Raw genomic sequence first — 18,317 nt, 5'->3', positions numbered from 1 at the left:
CACAATGACTCTGGGCGGCAGGCACCACTGCCCCATTTTAAGGAGATGAGGAACCACATACAGAGGTGAGGCAACTTCACCTGCAGTAAAGGCGAAGAGGCAGGCCTGGGACCTGCGCAACGGGCTGCGGGCTCTCACAATGGAGATGGCAGGGGAGGGGATCTGACAGCCAGCCCTGTCACACAACCACCTGGTGCCCTGAGCTGGCCCGAACTCCACACTGGCTGTGGCCTGGGAGCTCAGGAGCCCCTCTCTCTCCTTAGCTGCCATGTTTGGGTGTCTGACCCCTGCTCCCTCGACCTTACCCCTTTTGTTCCCTTTACTTTCTCACTTCCAGTGAGGGCCTACAGAACCTTTTCAGCTTTGTGCCTGCACAGGGCTTTGCATTTCAAGAACACCTCTTTAACATCTGATAAAGGGAAATGTGAAGGGAAATTATTTAGTGGATGTTTGTTACACAGAATGGGAGTTGCAGCCAATTTTCCTGTTCTCTGGTCAAAATCCACCCCTCTCTAAAATTTGACACGTGCTCACTAACGTGCAAACAGCCAAGCAGACCTGTGTCACACCCATCCTGATTCTGTTCACACAATACAACAAAGGCAGCTTCCCCACCAAGTGATTTGTTTCATTTATTCAATCAATTTAATTTTCGAACTATACCTTAGAATGGCAACTACAATAGTTAAAATTTTTTTTCTTTGCTGAGTTCTAAGGTAAATATTTCAGTATGTGAACTATAACTACAACTTCTATAATAAAAATGGCATAAAGCTTACAAGGTCTCACCTTCTGACTGAAGATGAGAGATGAATTTTCACAAAAGCGTCAAGGTACCATGTATGAGCCATAGCTTGCACGATGCAATGGGGCTTCAAGTGGATTTTCACATCAGCTTATTAAATGGATGCTGGGGTCAAATCTAAAAGTCAGTGTGGAGTCATCAAGAACACACAAATGCTAAAGTAATCTTTTTTTTCTTTGCAGGTTAGCTTTTTTTAAAAATAAAATATTTTTATTAATTAACTGCCTAATATACTTTATAAAACCTTTCATTACATGTTGGACTGTACACTCTCCTTCATGTAACAATTGTGTAATATTACTTTCTACAGAAGAACAGAAAGTCTAATCTTTTCTTTAGCAGGCTTGATATAAATCTGCTTTATATTACCAATGGTTTAGAATAAAGCTTTTCAACTTCATATCACATTTCATTATTGAAAAAGTCATACACATTTTAGGGATTTGTTACATTATTTTTTTAAGTCTTAAAAATACGTTCTAACACATTTAGTGACAAAGATCCACCCGTGATACAACATTAAGAAAATAAACACCAGGGGGCAGGTGTTCAGTCTAGTGGTTAAGGTGCTCATGTTTCCTATCAGAGTACCTGGGTTTGATTCCCAGTTTCAGCTCCTGATTCCAGCTTCCTATTGCTGCGGATCCTGGGAAGCAGTGGCGATAGTTCAAGTGTCTGGGTTCCTGCTACCCACATGTGGGACCTGCATGGAGTTCCTGGGGTTGGCGCAGGCCACTGTGGGAGCTGGGGGCATGAAATACTAGATGAAGTTCTCCCTATGATCCTTTGTCTCTCAAATTAAGGGGGGGGGGGGAACATATCAACTGGGCTTCTAGTTGGGCTAATTAAAATCTATATGCCTGGCAAAGTGGCTGGCTGTGCTAATGGAAAGTGCAAAGCAATGCATAACAGATAAATGTGAAAACTTTAGTTTCAAGACAGACTTAATTTTTCATGATTTTCCCAGAGCCAGTCATGGTATTTATTTAACTTGTGGTCTTCAGGGTGCACCTGGAAGAAATACAACACATTAGAAGAAGTTTTTTTTTTTTTTTTTTCATTTCTTTAAAGATTTTATTTATTTATTTGAGAGTCAGAGTTACAGACAGAGGGAGCAACAGAGAAAGATCTTCCATTCACTGGTGCACTCCCCAAATGGCTGCCAGGGCTGGAGGTGGGCTGACCCAAAGCTAGGAGCCAGGAGCTTGCTCTGGGTCTCCCATGCGGGTCCAAGGACTTGGGCCACCCTCTACTGCTTTCCCAGACCATAGCAGAGAGCTGGATGGGAAGAGAAGCAGCTGGGACATGAGGCAGAGGCTTAGGCGGCCCAACAGAGGTCTTATGTAAGTTAGTCAGAAATACATTTTTAGTGGTCCACATTTTGGCACAGCAGTTTAAACTGCCACGTGTGACACTGGTTCATGTCCTGGCTGCTCTACATCTGATCTAGCTCCCTGCTAATAAGCCTGGGAAAGCAATTGAAGAAGGCCCAAAGTACTTGTGCCCTTGCCACCCATGTGGGAGACCATCTGAGTGGAGTTCAGGCTCCTGACTTCAACCTGGCCCAGCCCTAGCTGTGTGTCCATTTGGGAAGTGAACCAGGGGACAAAATACCCCTTTTTCTCTCTGTCTCTCCCTCTCTTTCTGTCACTCTGCCTTTCAACTAAACAAAAAAAAAAAATTTTTTTTTTTTTTTTGGACAGGCAGAGTGGACAGTGAGAGAGAGACAGAGAGAAAGGTCTTCCTTTGCCGTTGGTTCACCCTCCAATGGCCGCCGCAGCCGGCGCACTGCGCTGATCCAATGGCAGAAGCCAGGTACTTACCCTGGTCTCCCATGGGGTTCAGGGCCCAAGGACTTGGGCCATCCTCCACTGCACTCCCTGGCCACAGCAGAGAGCTGGCCTGGAAGAGGGGCAACCGGGACAGAATCCAGCGCCCCGACTGGGACTAGAACCCGGTGTGCTGGTGCCGCAAGGCGGAGGATTAGCCTAGTGAGCCACGGCGCCGGCCTCAACTAAACAAATTTTTAAAAAGTCTTTAAAAATAAATTTTTTAATACTTTAGTTTTAAAGGTTTGGTGAAGAACAGTATGATAATGACTGAAGTGTGTGATAATACTTAGTATAGTGGAATTCTTGAATGTTTAAATTAAGCTTTACACTTAATGGTGTGGGCATTTGGCATAGGAGTGAAGATCCTGCCTGTGCCAATATCCTATATCAAAGTAACCAGGTACAAGTCCTGGCTCTGTTCTTAAAAAAAAAAAAAAATTATTTATTTGAAAGGCAAATAACTCAAACTGGCTCACTCCCCAAAAGGCTGCAACAGCCAGTTCTGGGGCAAGCTGAAGCCAGAAGCCAGGAGCTTCATCTCAGTCTTCCATGTGGGTGTAGTGGCCCGAAGACTTGGCCGTCTTTGGCTGCTTTCTCAGGTGCAATAGCAGGGAGCTGGATCAGAAACAGAACAGGATGCCCACTGCAGGGGAGAGCTTAACCCACAAAGCCTGCCCTGCTGGCTCTGCCTATGACTCCAGCTGACTGCCAATGTGCACCCTTGGAGGCAGCAGCAAGTGACAGCTCAAGGACCGAGTCCCTCCCATCTACATGAGACCCCGGCTGAGTTCCTGGCTCCCAGCTTCAGTTCGGCCCAGTCCCCTGGCTGCTGCAGGCATTTGAGAAGTAAACAAGCAGACAGGAGTTCTCTACCTGCTTCTCTGCTTTGCAAAATAAACAATCAAAAAATAAAAACAGGGGCCGGGATGGTGGCAGGCACAGTGAGTTAAACTGCTGTTTGCGGTGCTGGCATCCCATATCAGGGTGGCAGTTCAAATTCTGGCTATTCCACTTCTGATTCAGCTTCCTGCTAATCCTGGGCCTCTGCCAGCCACGTGGGAGACCAGGATGCAGTTCTTGGCTCCTGGCTTAGGCCCAGCCTATCCCCAACCATTTGGCCATTTGGGAAGTGAACCAGCAGATGGAAGATCTCCATCTCTGCCTCTTTGTCTATCGTGCTCTGCATTTAAAATAGGTAAATAAATTCATCTTAAATGTGGGGAGCAACTCGGACTAGACTAAGTTACTGGAATTAAGACTTATTCTATGCATCTGCTCTCCCACAATATGGCGCTGGGAGAGGAGTAAACAACTTTTACACAGCTGCCTCCAGTTCGACCAATAACCTGCAGGAGCTGATCCTGCTCCTGATTGGAGGAGAGCAGCGTACTCGGTGTGTGGGTAGCAGAGTTGGGATTGGTGGAAGAGGACTATAAAGGAGGAGAGACAACATGCACCAGGAACATCTATCTGAAGGAACACCTGAGCAGCCCCCGAGAGAGCCGGCCGGCGGTGTGCTGCTCCCCCGCGGAAGTGGGGAAAGTGGCAGGGGGGCCCGCCCCTCCACGGAGGTGGAGGGACGGCAGCCAACCCGGGAAGAACCAGCAGCAAACCCGGGGAGGGCTGAGCAGACGAAAGAACAGCGCAGGGTCCTGTGTTGTTCCTCCGCGAAGAGGGGGAGCGACACTTAAAAATAAAATTTTGGGCTGGCACCGTGGCTCACTAGGCTAATCCTCCGCCTTGCGGCGCCAGCACACCGGGTTCTAGTCCCGGTCGGGGCACCGGATTCTGTCCCGGTTGCCCCTCTTCCAGGCCAGCTCTCTGCTATGGCCTGGGAGTGCAATGGAGGATGGCCCAAGTCCTTGGGCCCTGCACGCGAATGGGAGACCAGGAAAAGCACCTGGCTCCTGGCTTCGGATCAGCGCGATGCGCCGGCCACAGTGCACTGGCCGCAGTGGCCATTAAAGGGTCAACCAACGGCAAAAGGAAAACCTTTCTCTCTGTCTCTCTCTCTCACTGTCCACTCTGCCTGTCAAAAATAATAAATAAAAAAAAATAAAATTTTGTCTTACATTAAGGTAGTTCTGTACAGTTTATGAGTACTTTTCAATTTAGCACTGATCCTCAGCATGTCGTGGAGTGTGGGATAGCGATGACACTAATCAAGTATTAATGGCTCATTTTCTTTTCTTTTTGAAAATTTATTTATTTATTTACTTCAAAGTCAGAGTTACGAAGAGAGAGAGAAAGGCAGAGAGCGAGAGAGAGAGAGAGGTCTTCCATCTGCTGGTTCACTGCCCAGTTGGCCGCAATGGCCAGAGCTGTGCCGATCCAAAGCCAGGAGCCAAGGTCTTCTTCTGAGTCTCCCACACGGGTGCAGGGCCCCAAGGAATTAGGCCATCTTCTACTGCTTTCCGAGGGCAAAGCAGAGAGCTGGATTGGAAGAGGAGCAGCCAGGACTCGAATCGGCGCCCATATGGGATGCTGGCACTGCAGGTGGCAGCTTTACCTGCTATGCCACAGCCCCAGCCCCATGGCTTATCTTCTAAGAGGTCACTGACCCTGAGATTAAATGGATTAGGTGGGTCACAGTGGATAGTTCTGGTGCAGCAGGGACAGGGCCACTGTCCTCAGTTCAGCCCTGACCAGACTGTTGGCTCCATGCATTACCTGTGAGTCACAGGCCAAAAGGGCAGTGAAAAGCCCACACACCATCTGCTAGGATGCCATCAGGATGCCTCTGGGTGGGCATAGTCTGTAAAATGGTAGCTGAAGTAGGAATCAGCTACCCCCAAAACAGCCTGAGATCACCAGGAGAGACCCCCACAACATACACAATCTGAGCCCAAACTTGCCCACCTCCCTCGAGTGGTATACTTCTGACAGGAGGAAAACATCAGGCTGAGACAGAAATAGGGCCAGACGTGAAAAACAGGGACCAGCGCTGTGGCATAGTGGGCTAAGCCTCCACCTGCGGCATCAACAACCCATATGGGTGCTGGTTCAAGTCCTAGTTACTCCACTTCTGATCCAGCTCTTTGCTATGATGGCCTGGGAAAGCAGTAGAAGATGACCCAAGTGCTTGGGCCCCTGCACCTGTGTGGGAGACCTGGAAGAAGCTCCTGGCTTTGGACCAGTGCAGCTCTAGCCATTGCAGTCATTTGAGATATGTACCAGTAGATGGAAGAGCTCTCTCACTCCCTCTGCCTCTCTGTAACTGTGTCTTTCAAATAAATAAATTAAATAATCTAAAAAAAAAGTGAAGGTCTAATCTAAAAAAAAGTGAGGTCAGTCAGAGGCCATACCAATGAGTCTTTACGGACCCAGGAGAGCCTGTGACTCCTTTCTCTGCCGCCAAAAACCCCATTGCTGGTCTCTAAGCTGGGAACAAAAGTGCCTCTGACTACAATAGCTCTTGTGTCCTACGAAGAGTTTTAGCTACAATGCTGGATTTATTTCTTACCTAAGAGGTCAGGACATCTAATTGGATGCAGACACAAAACATGCTGGACATTATGGCTAGCAGTGGGCCTTACCTGCTTCCACTCATTGACGCAAAAAATTCGGTAAGAGTCATTGCCGTATTTTCCAATACCATGAAGCTCAATTGGATACTTCCACTGCTTTGTCAGATACTCATCTGAGGAATACAACATCCTGCATGTCAGGTCAGCCTCCAGAAAGACACCTTCCCTAATGTGTGGTGGTGGGGCAGGCACACAGGACAGCAGAAAGGGACGGGAGGATTCTCTCTCCACACCCTCAGTTCTTCCCTCTGAATTCTCGCGGTTCCTTACCTCGATTTGCCTCTTCCTGACCACTGTCTTGTGCTGTGCTAACTAGACAGTGGTAACACCCTGGAGGCCAGGACTGGCCTTTCTGCTTCACTGACTTCTTTCCCTAATTCTGTCCACGTGTTCTGAGCCAATGCCAGGGAGATATGTATTGGTTAGGTCAGTGGGAGACTGTGGTTTGGGGGCAAGGACCCTGTTTTTAAGCCTTCTGTGCCTGAGCAGAATAACCTCTATTAGTGGAGCCTCCAAGGACATTAAAGTTTAAGGCATGGCTTTTTTAGATAGGTAGAAATCTATGTTTTTTTCCTTTGGGTTTATAGGAAAGCACCTGAGAACTTGATGATGGTTTTTGCTCGAAGATCATACAGACCAAGAGGCTTGAGGAGTTCTGATACATCTCTCCAGTCCGCGGCTCTCGCTACCTCGGCTGAAGGGTACTTCTCCAGAAACTCCCAAAGCACAGGTATTGCCATTTTGCCTGAGTAGTAAAAATAACCAAATGAGTACAAGAGGTCCCATAGGCTGTCTTTAAGTTCAGGTACATCTTCATCTAGAAATCTCATCCAGAGGTTTTTGTTTTCTAACCACTGACAAGAAGCCACTACCTGAACAGACAACTACTTTCAGAGTACAATACCGCCGGCGCCGTGGCTCACTAGGCTAATCCTCTGCCTTGTGGCGCCGGCACACCGGGTTCTAGTCCCGGTCAGGGCGCCGGATTCTGTCCCGGTTGCCCCTCTTCCAGGCCAGCTCTCTGCTGTGGCCAGGGAGTGCAGTGGAGGATGGCCCAAGTGCTTGGGCCCTGCACCCCACGGGAGACCAGGATAAGTACCTGGCTCCTGCCATCGGATCAGCGCGCCGGCCGCAGCAGCCATTGAAGGGTGAACCAACGGCAAAGGAAGACCTTTCTCTCTGTCTCTTTCACTGTCCACTCTGCCTGTAAAAAAAAAAAAAAAAAAAAAAAAGAGTACAATACTAATACTAGTCATCTACTGAGCTAACAGTTCTGAAACCTGGTCTTGTGTGAGATTACTTTTAGATAATCATTTTGATAGATAACCAGTGCAGAACCATACAGAATACAAGGTGCAGCCAATGAAACACAGGCCTTTATATATGTTCAAGGACAGAAAAATGGTAAGAGTTTTACTGATGGCCAAAATTGATTTCAAAGAACATTTGCCCCTTAATGCTGGAAAAGCTTTGGGCAGTATCCAATCTAACCTCTCACAGGTGAGGACTGTGAAGGCTAAAAGACTAAGGCCTACCTATGGTCACACAGACTTGGAATGGACCTTGTACCCAGGCCACCTAATCTATTCAGCACTCTTCCTCCTCATTACACTCTCTATGAGGACAAGGTGTGTCGCTCCCCCTTTTCGTGGAGGAACAACACTGAACCCTGCCTAGGCTTCATATCCGAGTCACAGCACCATTATGTCGCTCCCCGTCTTCATGGAGGAACGACACAGGACCCTGCGCTGTTCTTTCGTCTGCTCGGCCCTCCCCGGGTTTGCTGCTGGTTCTTCCCGGGTTGGCTACCGTCCCTTCCACCTCCGTGGAAGGGCGGTTCCCCCTGCCACTTTCCCCACTTCCGCGGGGGAGCGGCACACCGCCGGCCGGCTCTCTCGGGGGCTGCTCAGGTGTTCCCTTTAGATGTTCCTGGTGCATGTTGTCTCTCTCCTCCTTTATAGTCCTCTTCCGCCAATCCCAACTCTGCTACCCACACGCTGAGTACGCTGCTCTCCTGCAATCAGGAGCAGGTCCTGCTGTTTATTGGTTGAACTGGAGGCAGCTGTGTAGAAGCTGTTTCCTCCTCTCCCAGCGCCATATTGTGGGAGAGCAGATGCATAGAATAAGTCTTAATTCTAGTAACTTAGTCTAGTCCGAGTTGCTCCCAGTTGCTTCCCACAAAGGTGAAAATAATTCACAAACCTGAGGTCCGATTGAGAAATATGGTCGCAATGAGCAGCTTCCATGGGTCATGAAAAAGCGTTTCTTGGACGAGATTAAAAGGTGACCGAGGAGGTGTCCACTTCTTAAAGGCTTTGCGTCGTGGGGGGCTAAGAGCTGAACAAACACACAGCATCAAGACTGAACACTGGAAATATATTTAAAATCTGATGTTCTTAGGTCTTCAAAGAAGGAGGTACCTTTCTCTGAAGGGAGGAGAGAACTTCCACTTTGACTATGACCTTGTCTAAATAAGACAAGAGTCGGAGAACTCAAAAGGCTTCCATAGCCTTGGAAACTCATGACTGGTGCATAGGGAGATTACTGATGCCATAAACAGGAGTGTCAATTTGTAAAGTCAACAACAGGAGTCACTGTGCACTTACTCCTCATGTAGGATCTCTGTCCTTAATGTGCTGCACATTGAGATTTAATGCTATAACAAGTACTCAAACAGTATTTTTCACTTTGTGTTTCTATGTGGGTGCAAACTGTTGAAATCTTTACTTAATGTATACTAAACTGATCTTCTGTATATATAGAAAATTGAAAATGAATCTTGATATGAATGGAAGGGGAGAGAGAGCGGGAATAGGGGAGGGTTGCGGGTGGGAGGGAAGTCATGGGGGCGGGGACGCCAATGTAGTCCATAAGCTGTACTTTGGAAATCTATATTCATTAAATAAAAGTAAAAAAAAAAATCTGATGTTCTTTCTGTGAAAGGGATACCTGCTTTGTTATACTTGCTGGAAAAATACAGGCTTGTTTTTCTTCTCTCTATTTGTGTTCGTGGGATGGTGTCTTCTGAAAAGGAAGAATGAACACTGTTCACACAATCTATGGTTCAGCCTAAAGAAAGATGCAGGGATGCAAATGATAACAATACCACAGCTACTAAAATGCCTCCCAAGCACTACTGTAATCACTGGCATAAATTAACCAACTGAATCCTCATGATCTGTGAGCAAGTTACAAGATTATTTCTTATTTCTACTTTACAGACAAGGAAAACTGGGGCACAGAGAAATTAAGTAACATGCCCAAAGTCACATAGCTGTTAACAGTCGGAGCTAAAATCCGAACCCAAGCAGTCTGGCCAAAGTCCATGGCCCCCCCCCCCCTTTTTTTAAGATTTATTTATTTATTTGAAAGTCAGAGTTATACAGAGAGAGGAGAGGCAGAGACAGAGAGAGAGAGGTCTTCCATCCGATGGTTCACTTCCCAGATGGCTGCGATGGCCGGAGCTGCGCCGATCCTAAGCCAGGAGCCAGGAGATTCTTCCAGGTCTCCCATGTGGGTGCAGGGGCCCAAGGACTTGGGCTATCTTCTACTGCTTTCCCAGGCCATAGCAGAAAGCTGGATCAGAAGAGGAGCAGCCGGAACTAGAACCGGCGCCCATATAGGATGCCAGTGCTTCAGGCCAGGGCAATAACCCGCTGTGACACAGCGCCAGCCCTATATATAAACTTTGACCACCTTGGGAAAGGTCCCAAGGCTTTTTTTTTCTGATTAAGATTTATTTATTTATTTACTTATTTGAAAGGTAGAGTTGCAGAGAGGCAAAGGCAGAGAGAGTGAGAGAGAGGTCTTCCCTCCTCTGGTTCACTCCCCAGATGGCCACAATGGCCGGAGGGAGCTGTGCTGATTCAAAGCCAGGAGCCAGGAGTTTCTTCTGGATCTCCCATGCAGGTGCAGGAGCCCAAAGATTTGGGCCATCTTCCACTGCTTTCCCAGGCCACCGCAGAGAGCTGGACTGGAAGTGGAGCAGCTGGGACTCAAACCAGGGTCCATATGGGATGCAAGCACCGAAGGTGGCCGCTTTACCCCCTACCCCACAGCGCCAGCCCTGAGTCTATGCCTTTAACCACTCTGTTCTCTATGATTTATGTTTGGAGCTCATGGCACTGAAAATTAGGTACAGTTTAGAATATGTTAAACTGTGACACATTTCTACAAGGGTTTGTTAAAATATTTTTTAAGGATGGAAAACTGGCACAGTAGTTAAGTTACTACTGGAGATGTTCACTTTCCACAATAGAATGCCTGGATTGAGTCCCAGCTACTCCATTTCCAATCCTGCTTCCTGCTGATGCACACCCTAGGAAGTGGCAGGAGGATGGCTCAAGTACTTGGGTTCTTGCTGCCCACCTGGGAGACCTGGGTGGAGCTCTGGGCTCCTCCCTTCAACCTGGTCCAGCTCTGGCTGTTGTGGGCATTTAAGGAGTGAATCAGGAGATGGAAAATCTCTGTGTCTGTGCCTTTCAAATAAAATGAAAAATAAATAAATAAATAAATTGGGGGGCGCACAGCAATGTGACATAACAAGTAAAGCCTCTGCCTGTGAAACTAGCATCCCATAAGGGCACTGGTTCATGGGCTGCTCCACTTCCAGTCCAGCTCCCTGCTATTGGCCTGGGAAAAGCAATGGAAAATGGCCCAAGTTGTTGCCACCCATGTGGGAGACCCGGACAGAGTTCCTGGCTCCTGGCTTCCGCCTGGCCCAGCCCTAGCTGTCGTGGCCATATGGGGAATAAACCAGTAGATCGAAGATCCTTTCTTACTCCCCACCCCCCAACTCTTTCAAAATAAATAAATCTTAAAAAAAAATGTTATAATCATTATTGCTCAGTGATAATTTTTCTTAATTTTCCCTATTGCTCAAAATTTCTTCTGTGAACACTTATATTAACCAAAAACGGGATACAGATAAAATATAAGTTCCAAGAAAAACCTAAGATTTGGACCCTGGAACACCTGAGACCACTATCTACTGGGAGATTCTACCTACCAGGAACTGGTGTTATCAGACTTCTCAAATTTCTAAAATCATCACATTTAAATACTTCCTTTAGCTATACCCTGAAAATCTGAATATCTGACATTTGTATAGCATGAAGCCATTGTTTTCACTTCTCATTTTACTTGATAATATTAAAGATGTGAAAAACAGGATTAGTGAGGGTTGCTACTTTTTAAAAAAAAATTTTTTTTTTTTTTTTTTTTTGACAGGCAGAGTTAGAGAGAGACAGAGAGAAATGTCTTCCTTTGCCATTGATTCATTCTCCAAATGGCCACTACGGCCGGCGCGCTTTGCCGATCCGAAGCCAGGAGCCAGGTGCTTCCTCCTGGTCTCCCATGCGGGTGCAGGGCCCAGACACTTGGGCCATCTTCCACTGCTTTCCCAGGCCACAGCAGAGAGCTGGATTGGAAGAGGAGCAGCTAGGACTGGAACTGGTGCCCATACGGGATGCTTGGGAAGCAGGCGGAGGATTAACCAACTGAGCTATAGTGCCAGCCCCTTAAAGATTTTTTTTTTTTTGACAGGCAGAGTGGACAGTGAGAGAGAGACAGAGAGAAAGGTCTTCCTTTGCCGTTGGTTCACCCTCCAATGGCCGCCGCAGCCAGCGCATTGCACTGATCCGAAGCCAGGAGCCAGGTACTTCTCCTGGTCTCCCATGGGGTGCAGGGCCCAAGCACTTGGGCCATCCTCCACTGCACTCCCGGGCCATAGCAGAGAGCTGGCCTGGAAGAGGGGCAACCGGGACAGAATCTGGTGCCCCGACCGGGACTAGAACCCGGTGTGCCGGCGCCGCAAGGTGGGAGGATTAGCCTAGTAAGCCGCGGCGCCAGCCAAGATTTATTTATACAACAGGCAGAGTGACAGGCAAAGAAAGTGGGAGATAGTAGGGGGTGGCAGAGAGAGAGCGAGCACAAGGGAGAGAGGGATCTTCTATCTACAGGTCACTCCCCAGATGGCCACAATGCCCAGGGATGTACTTGGGCCATTCTCTGTTGCTTTCCTGGGCCCATTAGCAGGGAGTTGGATTTGAAGTGCTGCAGCCAGGACTGGAACCAAAGCTCTGATATGGGATGCTAGCTGTCACAGTGGCAACTTAACCGCTGCACCACAGTGCTAGCTCCTGCTTCTCTAGTTTGAATAGGAAGCCCAGCAGGAAGTAAAAAAAGAGAACTAAGCAGACTGCTTTTACTAGCTACTTGTTAACTTTTTCTGCAGGTTCCTATAAATAATCACCAATTAGCCTTCTTTATTGCTAGTTTACTTGGCAATTTCTACCTAGGCCAATGGGAAGTCTACTACTCCAGCGGACATCAAGTAACCCAGGAGTACTTCACTGTATGTTGAGAGCTAGACTTGGTTAAATTTAGGATGAATAGGATTCTTTCCAACTTAGTCATAAAAGTATGTTTTTAATATTTACATTTTCCCATTATAATAGTAATCAGTCTACACAAACTCCAAAGTTTTCTTTAAGCAGCTCAGTTTTTACACAGTCCCTAGGCAGACATGGCCATTTTCTGTTAAAGGCAGAAAAATTCCAGTCTCTGAGGAGACACAAAGCCACGGGTGGGACACAGCGAGAATCAAGTGTCACCCCTGTTCCACCAATTTGTTCAGGTTGTTTTCCCATAGGGTTTTAAGTAAAATTACTATTCTTCTTTAAAGAGTTATTCATTATACCATAATGGCATAATAAATTACTAATACAGGGCTGCTCAAATGGGCTCTTTTTTTATCTCTTATTCACTGAGGTATTATAAAAGCAGAACTGCTAAGCTCTCAATTCTGTATTAAGAGCACACTACAAATAATAGATGAACTATGTGATTATACTTCTGAATTATTTAGAGTGCCAAGGCATTTTAGGGAAGCATTACATTATAATAGAAGCTAAAAATGACTATGATATGCACAAAATGAAATTGGTAGTCACTCATAAGTAGTAAGTAAGAAGAGGGGTGTGAGGAAAGGACACTGACTAGTCTTGAGCAGTTCAGGAACCAAAGTGCATGCTCCAAGTTTTCCACATGTAAAGCCTTTTTAATCTTCAAGTCTTAAGATTACCAGCTGGAAAGAGAATGGGGGTGCTGGCACTTTGGTGTAGCGGGTAAAGCTGCCACCTAGTTCGATACCCAGCTGCTCCACTTCCAATCCAGTTCTCTGCTATGGCCTAGGAAAGAAGATAGCCCAACTGCTTGGAGCCCTGCACTCGTGTGGGAGACTCGGAAGAAACTGCTGGCTCCTGGCTTCGAATTGGCCTGGCTCCAACCGTTGTGTGTGTGGGGAGTGAACCAGAAGATAGAAGACCTCTCTCTCTTTCTCTGTAACTCTGCCTTTCAAATAAATAAATCTTTAAAAAAAAAAAAAAAAAAAAGAGGGGCCAGCGCTGTGGCACAGCGGGTGAAGCCGCCACCTGCAGTGCTGCCATCCCATATGGGCACCGGTTCGAGTCCCAGCTGCTCCACTTCTGATCCAGCTCTCTGCTGTGGCCTGGGAAAGCAGTAGAAGATGGCACAAGTCCTTGGGCCCCTGCACCCGTATGGGAGACCCAGAAGAAGCTCCTGGTTCTTGGCTTCAGATTGGTGCAGCTCCGGCTATTGTGGCCAATTGGGGAATGAACTAGTGGATGGAAGACAACCCCCCTTCTCTCTCTGTGTAACTGTGACTTTCAAATAAATCTTAAAAAAAAAAAAAAAAAAAAAAAGAACGGGAAGAAAGGAAACAGCCATTGAGAAGGGAGCCCAGCCCCACCTGCTACGTTGGGGAGAGGACGTGGCAGCTGTTAAAGGGAAAACTCTCCTTTGCCCAGGCACCATGGCAGTAACCAGCTGATCCTCTCTCTGCCACAGGGAAGGACTTGAAAATCAGTTAGACAAGGCCTTAGGAGCGAGTAGACTATATTTGCCATGTGGCCTTATTTCTCGGCTCTCTTCCCATATCTTAACTGTGCATAGGCCGGAAATACAAGACCTGGGAGTCTACACTCCTCATCACGTAACGTCTAATAGCACTTTAAAGCACTGAATACCTTGAAGTATTTTCTCAGAAGTCAAGTCTGTCTCGGTTTGTGAGCAGCTGCTGTCCATTTCAGCGCCACATCTTAAAATGTCAGCATGCAAATGCTCCTTCCTCCCCCCAGTGTCTCCTTTTGTTCTGATTCCCTCTGATTCTGAAGAGGTATCCTCATGCTTCTGACTGTGTTCTGCTTCTTTGGTCGAACCTAATTCATTTGTGACTCCAGAAGTTAACTGTTCAAGATGAAAACTTGATTCTGAACTTGATCTTTCTTTCATAAGGCTCTTTTCAGCACTGGTCACACCGAGGGGCTGGCTGCCTGCCCTGGCATCGGAAACGCAGAGCGCTCTCTCAAGCTCACCCTCCTGCGGAACAGGCTCTCTCTCAGCGCCTGCTTTATTACACACGGCGTTTCTTTTCCTACTACTTTGAACAGAATCTGAACGATTCTTCCCGAACCCTTTTTTAGTTTTCTTAATGTGAATTCCTTTTAACACAGTCTCCTTTCCTTTGGACTTTCTGCCTTTTCCAGAGGCAACATCGTGAACACCCTCATCTTCTCTCGAAGGCAGATGAATGGAAGCAGGGTTAGAGAGTCCTCTGTTACCCTGCAACTCGGAACAAGCACTTGGCAGAGGACACTCATCCTTCTCCTGCCTGCTTCGTGTCCTGAGGTTCCAGTTTGAAACGTTCCTGCTGTTCTGCAGTTGAGACGTGAGATCTGCCACGCTGCAATCTTTTTTTCTTGACTTGGTGCCCCTTTTAGGAACCAGAGTAAAATCAAAATCTTCTGGGTGAAGAGACGTCTCCCCATTTTTGTGCAGATAATTAGTAAGTGACCTTCTGGATCTGAACTTCAGTCCCTGGGGGCTAGAAGACGACACTGAATGAAACTCAATGCTAGTAAAAATAGCGACGTTCAAAAGAACTGGACTACGCTTCAGATTTCTAATTCATCATTTCCAAATGTTGTAATGAGCATTCCTCATTTAAAAAGAAAAATAAAAAAGTGCTAACAAGCACTTTAAAATGGTATCTTCTATAACAGCATAAAGTAAATTTATAAATATCACGTAAATGTAACCTCCTCATTAACTATTCAGATAGTAGGGGAGATGAAATGTGTAAATGTCCCTGAATCACCTGATACAATGAACCAATGACACTGAAAGAACAGAATACTCAATGGTTTTTGGTAAAAAAAGATATAAGCCAAGATGTTTGTTGTATATTCTCACGACCTCTCAAGACAAAATTATTGTGCTGTAGTGTCTTTACGGCCTCGTGAGCTTACCTGATAAAATACACATCAAATTTCCCCGCTGTCTTCCCAGACAACCTTTGCTTCACAACTCTTTCCCATCCACATGGAACCGACTTGGGGCTTTCTGTCACTGCAGTGCCACCACACCCAGCAGAAGCAATGGGTTCTGGCAGCAGAGGGTTACACGCACTGCTTCCATTTACCACCATTTGTTTCTCATCTTCTCCCGCTCTTTCCAATCTCACAGCATCATCCCTGGAAAAACAACACACAAGTGATTAACTCATTTAAAACTGATTCCCTTTTTTCTTATTCCATATCAACCCATGACAGTCTGGAATCCATATGGATTATTCAGGTTAAAATCGGAGAGATTAAAGTTAGCATGAACCAGTCTTGTTCAACAGGTTATCTTCTTGTCCACCACAGAAGTTTCTTCTCCTCCAACATGAGTTTTAAAGTATGGGAAACCCCTATTAAAAATGCTAATCATCCAATAAGGCTGTTATAGAGATTTCTGGTGGCACTTGGTCTAAGTCTGAGAATATGAACCAACAGCTGAGTCCAGGATTAACAGAAACCCTTGAAGCACTCAGTGAGTGATCACCTCCATTCACCAGCTCCCCTCTGCAAATAAACGAGGTACACATTTTACCTATAATATGTGTGTTTTTCTGGGCCAAAGTGTCTTTCATTTTGACCAGATGTTGCAAGCCTCCTAAAATAAATAATTTCTGATTTTGAATTCGCAATCTCTTTAACTCTTGATCCTCATGATGCTAACTTTGTGAGATTGGTAACGTTTACTCTCATTTCACCGATGAAAGTGGGTGAGAGGCAAGTTAAGTGACTTGCACAACTGATACCAGAACCCAGGTCCACTACACCTTAGCCTAACACTTCTCCCCTGTGCCGTTCCCGAAAAGCTTCGGTCAAGTGCATCCTACTCACTGACTCACACATTTTAAACGCTGGATCCGTCTCCACTGCTCAACTAACCCAACTTCTTTTCTACAAACAGGGAAACTAAGCAGCAACCAGTGACTAACCAGAGTGAGAACCACGGTTAAATAGTTTGGGGACTGGGCTGTTCTAATGGAAGCCACAGTTTGCATTTCCCAGGAGAGGGGACAGAAACCTTGCGCAGTCCGCGCCACACCGACGGCTCTGCCATTTCCTAGCCGTGTGCCCAAAAGCAAGCCACTTCAGCATTCGATGCTGGCGGGAAGACCTCCCCCGACGCGGTTCTGAGGATGCGTTTCCTAACAAGGCAGGCCACCCTCGCCTCACAGCACACGCACGCCCGGACGCCTCCCGTTGCTGCTCCCGCGGCCCGGGTCGAACGGGAGACCTCTCCCGGCGCCTCTTCGCTTCCCTCAGCTCCCCCAGTCGCTTCGGGGCCGGAAGCGGGGCGCACCCTGGGCTGACCCAGCTCTCAGTACCTCAAGCCCAGAAAGGCCCACCCCGCCTACTCGCCAGCTCCCATTTTACAAGGGTGAAGGGGCGGCCCGAAAGGGGACAGTCACTTGCCCGAGGTCGCAGGGCTGGGCTGGGGCTGGGCGCTCGCTACAGGAGACCGCAGGGGCAGCTCCGCCATCCCCCAGGCTCGGGCTCTCCATCTCAGCCGTGCCACCCTCAAAGCGGGCTCCAGCTGCGACCCACGGCCGAGAGCTACGAGGCCCTGGAGCGGAAGAGAAGCAAGAGGTAAAAACCTCTGCCCCTCAGGCCGCTGAGATAAAACCAGTCTGAATGTAGTGAATGAACGCGGGAAAGACTACACAGTTGCTTTCCGGCCGCCCCCGCCTCCATAACTACCACTTCCACGGCTCCGCCAATCATATCCTTTATCGGGGAAAACGTCCCGCCCCCTCTACCCGTCTCGACCAATGGCGCACGCCTTGGTGGCGCTTAACGCCTTCTGGGCTCCCTTCGTCGCTTTTACTGCTTTTCTCGCCCTCCCTTTTAGGCATGCGCACTCGGAGCTACGGGGGTCGCTCGCGCGCCGCTCACTGCGCATGTGCGTTGCCAGGGGTAGCGCGGGTAGCCAAATTGGCTCGTCGAGCGGAGCGGGTTGCTGAGGCGGGGAGGAGGGGCCCGAGTCGTGAGGGAAACCGCGATGAGGGCCGTGCTGACGTGGAGAGATAAAGTCGAGCAGTGGTGAGGCGCGGGGCAGTCTGGAGGAGCGGGGAGGGCGGAGCGCCTTCGGGGATGGCGGCAGCCGCGGCGGGAACCGGCGCGGTTGCCAGGGGCAACGGGCCTGCGGCCTGGGCGGAGGGCCGCGGACCGGGGGTCTGGGAGCCCGCGGGGTCACCCTCCCGGGGGCGGCGGCCGTTGGAGGCGTTTTGGGCATCCTCAGGGAGCGGTCCCTCGGCTGAACTCCGTCAGGGTCGCCGCGCCCGCGCGTTGCCCGTGCCCTCGGTGGCTGGATTTCTCCGCACCGCCGCACTGAACTTTCTCTGAAGTGCGGTTTTTAGGTTTCCCACGGAAACTTAGGTACAACGTGTATGAGAAACGAGTGTCGCTTGCTTTTAAGTGTCAGGGGAGTGTCCAAGTACAGCTGGGAGGCGCCCGGACGCCGCTGCCGGGGAGCGGGGCGGGCCTCTGGGCCCGGAGGGTGGCCGCTGCCCTCGAAAGGTGCTAAGGTGAACGGCAGCGAACCCGGCCCTGCTCGCCGGCTGGCGTGTTTCGTGCCCTTTAAAAGTCACCTGCACCGCCCATCACACCACGGTACATTTCGGGCAACACGGACTGCGTGGGTGATTCTCAGCCTGACTTTCAAGAATCTTCCTGGATGGTCTTTTCAGCCCCCTGGCCCAGTGGCGGGCCACGGGGGTCAGACATGTGTTCCCTGTCT

General features: G+C 48.4%; 2 protein-coding genes across 13 annotated transcripts in view; one reads left to right on the top strand and one right to left on the bottom strand.

Moving 5' to 3' along the window:
* Positions 1 to 619: 619 nt before the first annotated feature.
* MBD4 (methyl-CpG binding domain 4, DNA glycosylase) lies at positions 620 to 17,297 on the bottom strand. Of its 2 annotated transcripts, none has more exons than XM_008260403.4 (8): positions 16,994 to 17,297; positions 15,494 to 15,718; positions 14,213 to 15,069; positions 9,114 to 9,188; positions 8,367 to 8,501; positions 6,760 to 6,909; positions 6,174 to 6,277; positions 620 to 1,816 (listed from the first exon to the last, which is right to left on the bottom strand). In XM_008260403.4, the coding sequence occupies exons 1-8, from the start codon at positions 17,080 to 17,082 to the stop codon at positions 1,739 to 1,741; spliced, it is 1,713 nt and encodes a 570-aa protein (XP_008258625.2). In that variant the 5' UTR covers positions 17,083 to 17,297; the 3' UTR covers positions 620 to 1,738. The 2 variants fall into 2 exon arrangements, with proteins under 2 accessions (XP_008258625.2, XP_051707699.2); XM_051851739.2 differs by lacking the exon at positions 620 to 1,816 and adding an exon at positions 4,705 to 5,070.
* Positions 6,770 to 18,317, top strand: part of IFT122 (intraflagellar transport 122) — an 87,486-nt gene continuing 75,938 nt past the window's right edge. For 10 of the 11 annotated variants that reach the window (XR_007921664.2, XR_011379651.1, XR_011379650.1 and 7 more), the window contains exon 1: positions 17,428 to 17,620. Coding sequence is in view for 4 of the 11 variants with exons in the window: in XM_051851735.2 (XP_051707695.2) it covers positions 17,580 to 17,620 (41 nt within the window). In the remaining 7 variants the exon portion in view is untranslated. Of the gene's footprint in view, positions 6,895 to 17,427; positions 17,621 to 18,317 lie in introns of those variants that run through there. The other variant, XM_070051073.1, reaches the window with a different exon arrangement.

The sequence above is a fragment of the Oryctolagus cuniculus genome, chromosome 10, assembly GCF_964237555.1.
Source record: "Oryctolagus cuniculus chromosome 10, mOryCun1.1, whole genome shotgun sequence".
NCBI classification, from domain to species: Eukaryota; Metazoa; Chordata; class Mammalia; order Lagomorpha; family Leporidae; genus Oryctolagus; species Oryctolagus cuniculus.
This window is presented reverse-complemented; position numbering and strand designations above follow the sequence as displayed.

Bases quoted from the DNA above. Each gene is read 5' to 3' on its own strand.
- MBD4 (XM_051851739.2), bottom strand. From the start codon at position 17,082: ATGGAGAGCCCGAGCCTGGGGGATGGCGGAGCTGCCCCTGCGGTCTCC. The intron at 15,070-15,493 runs GTAAGCTCACGA...GTCGTCTTCTAG, and splicing joins TTTGATGTGTATTTTATCAG to CCCCCAGGGACTGAAGTTCA. The intron at 6,278-6,759 runs GTGCTTTCCTAT...TGTATTCCTCAG, and splicing joins AACCATCATCAAGTTCTCAG to ATGAGTATCTGACAAAGCAG.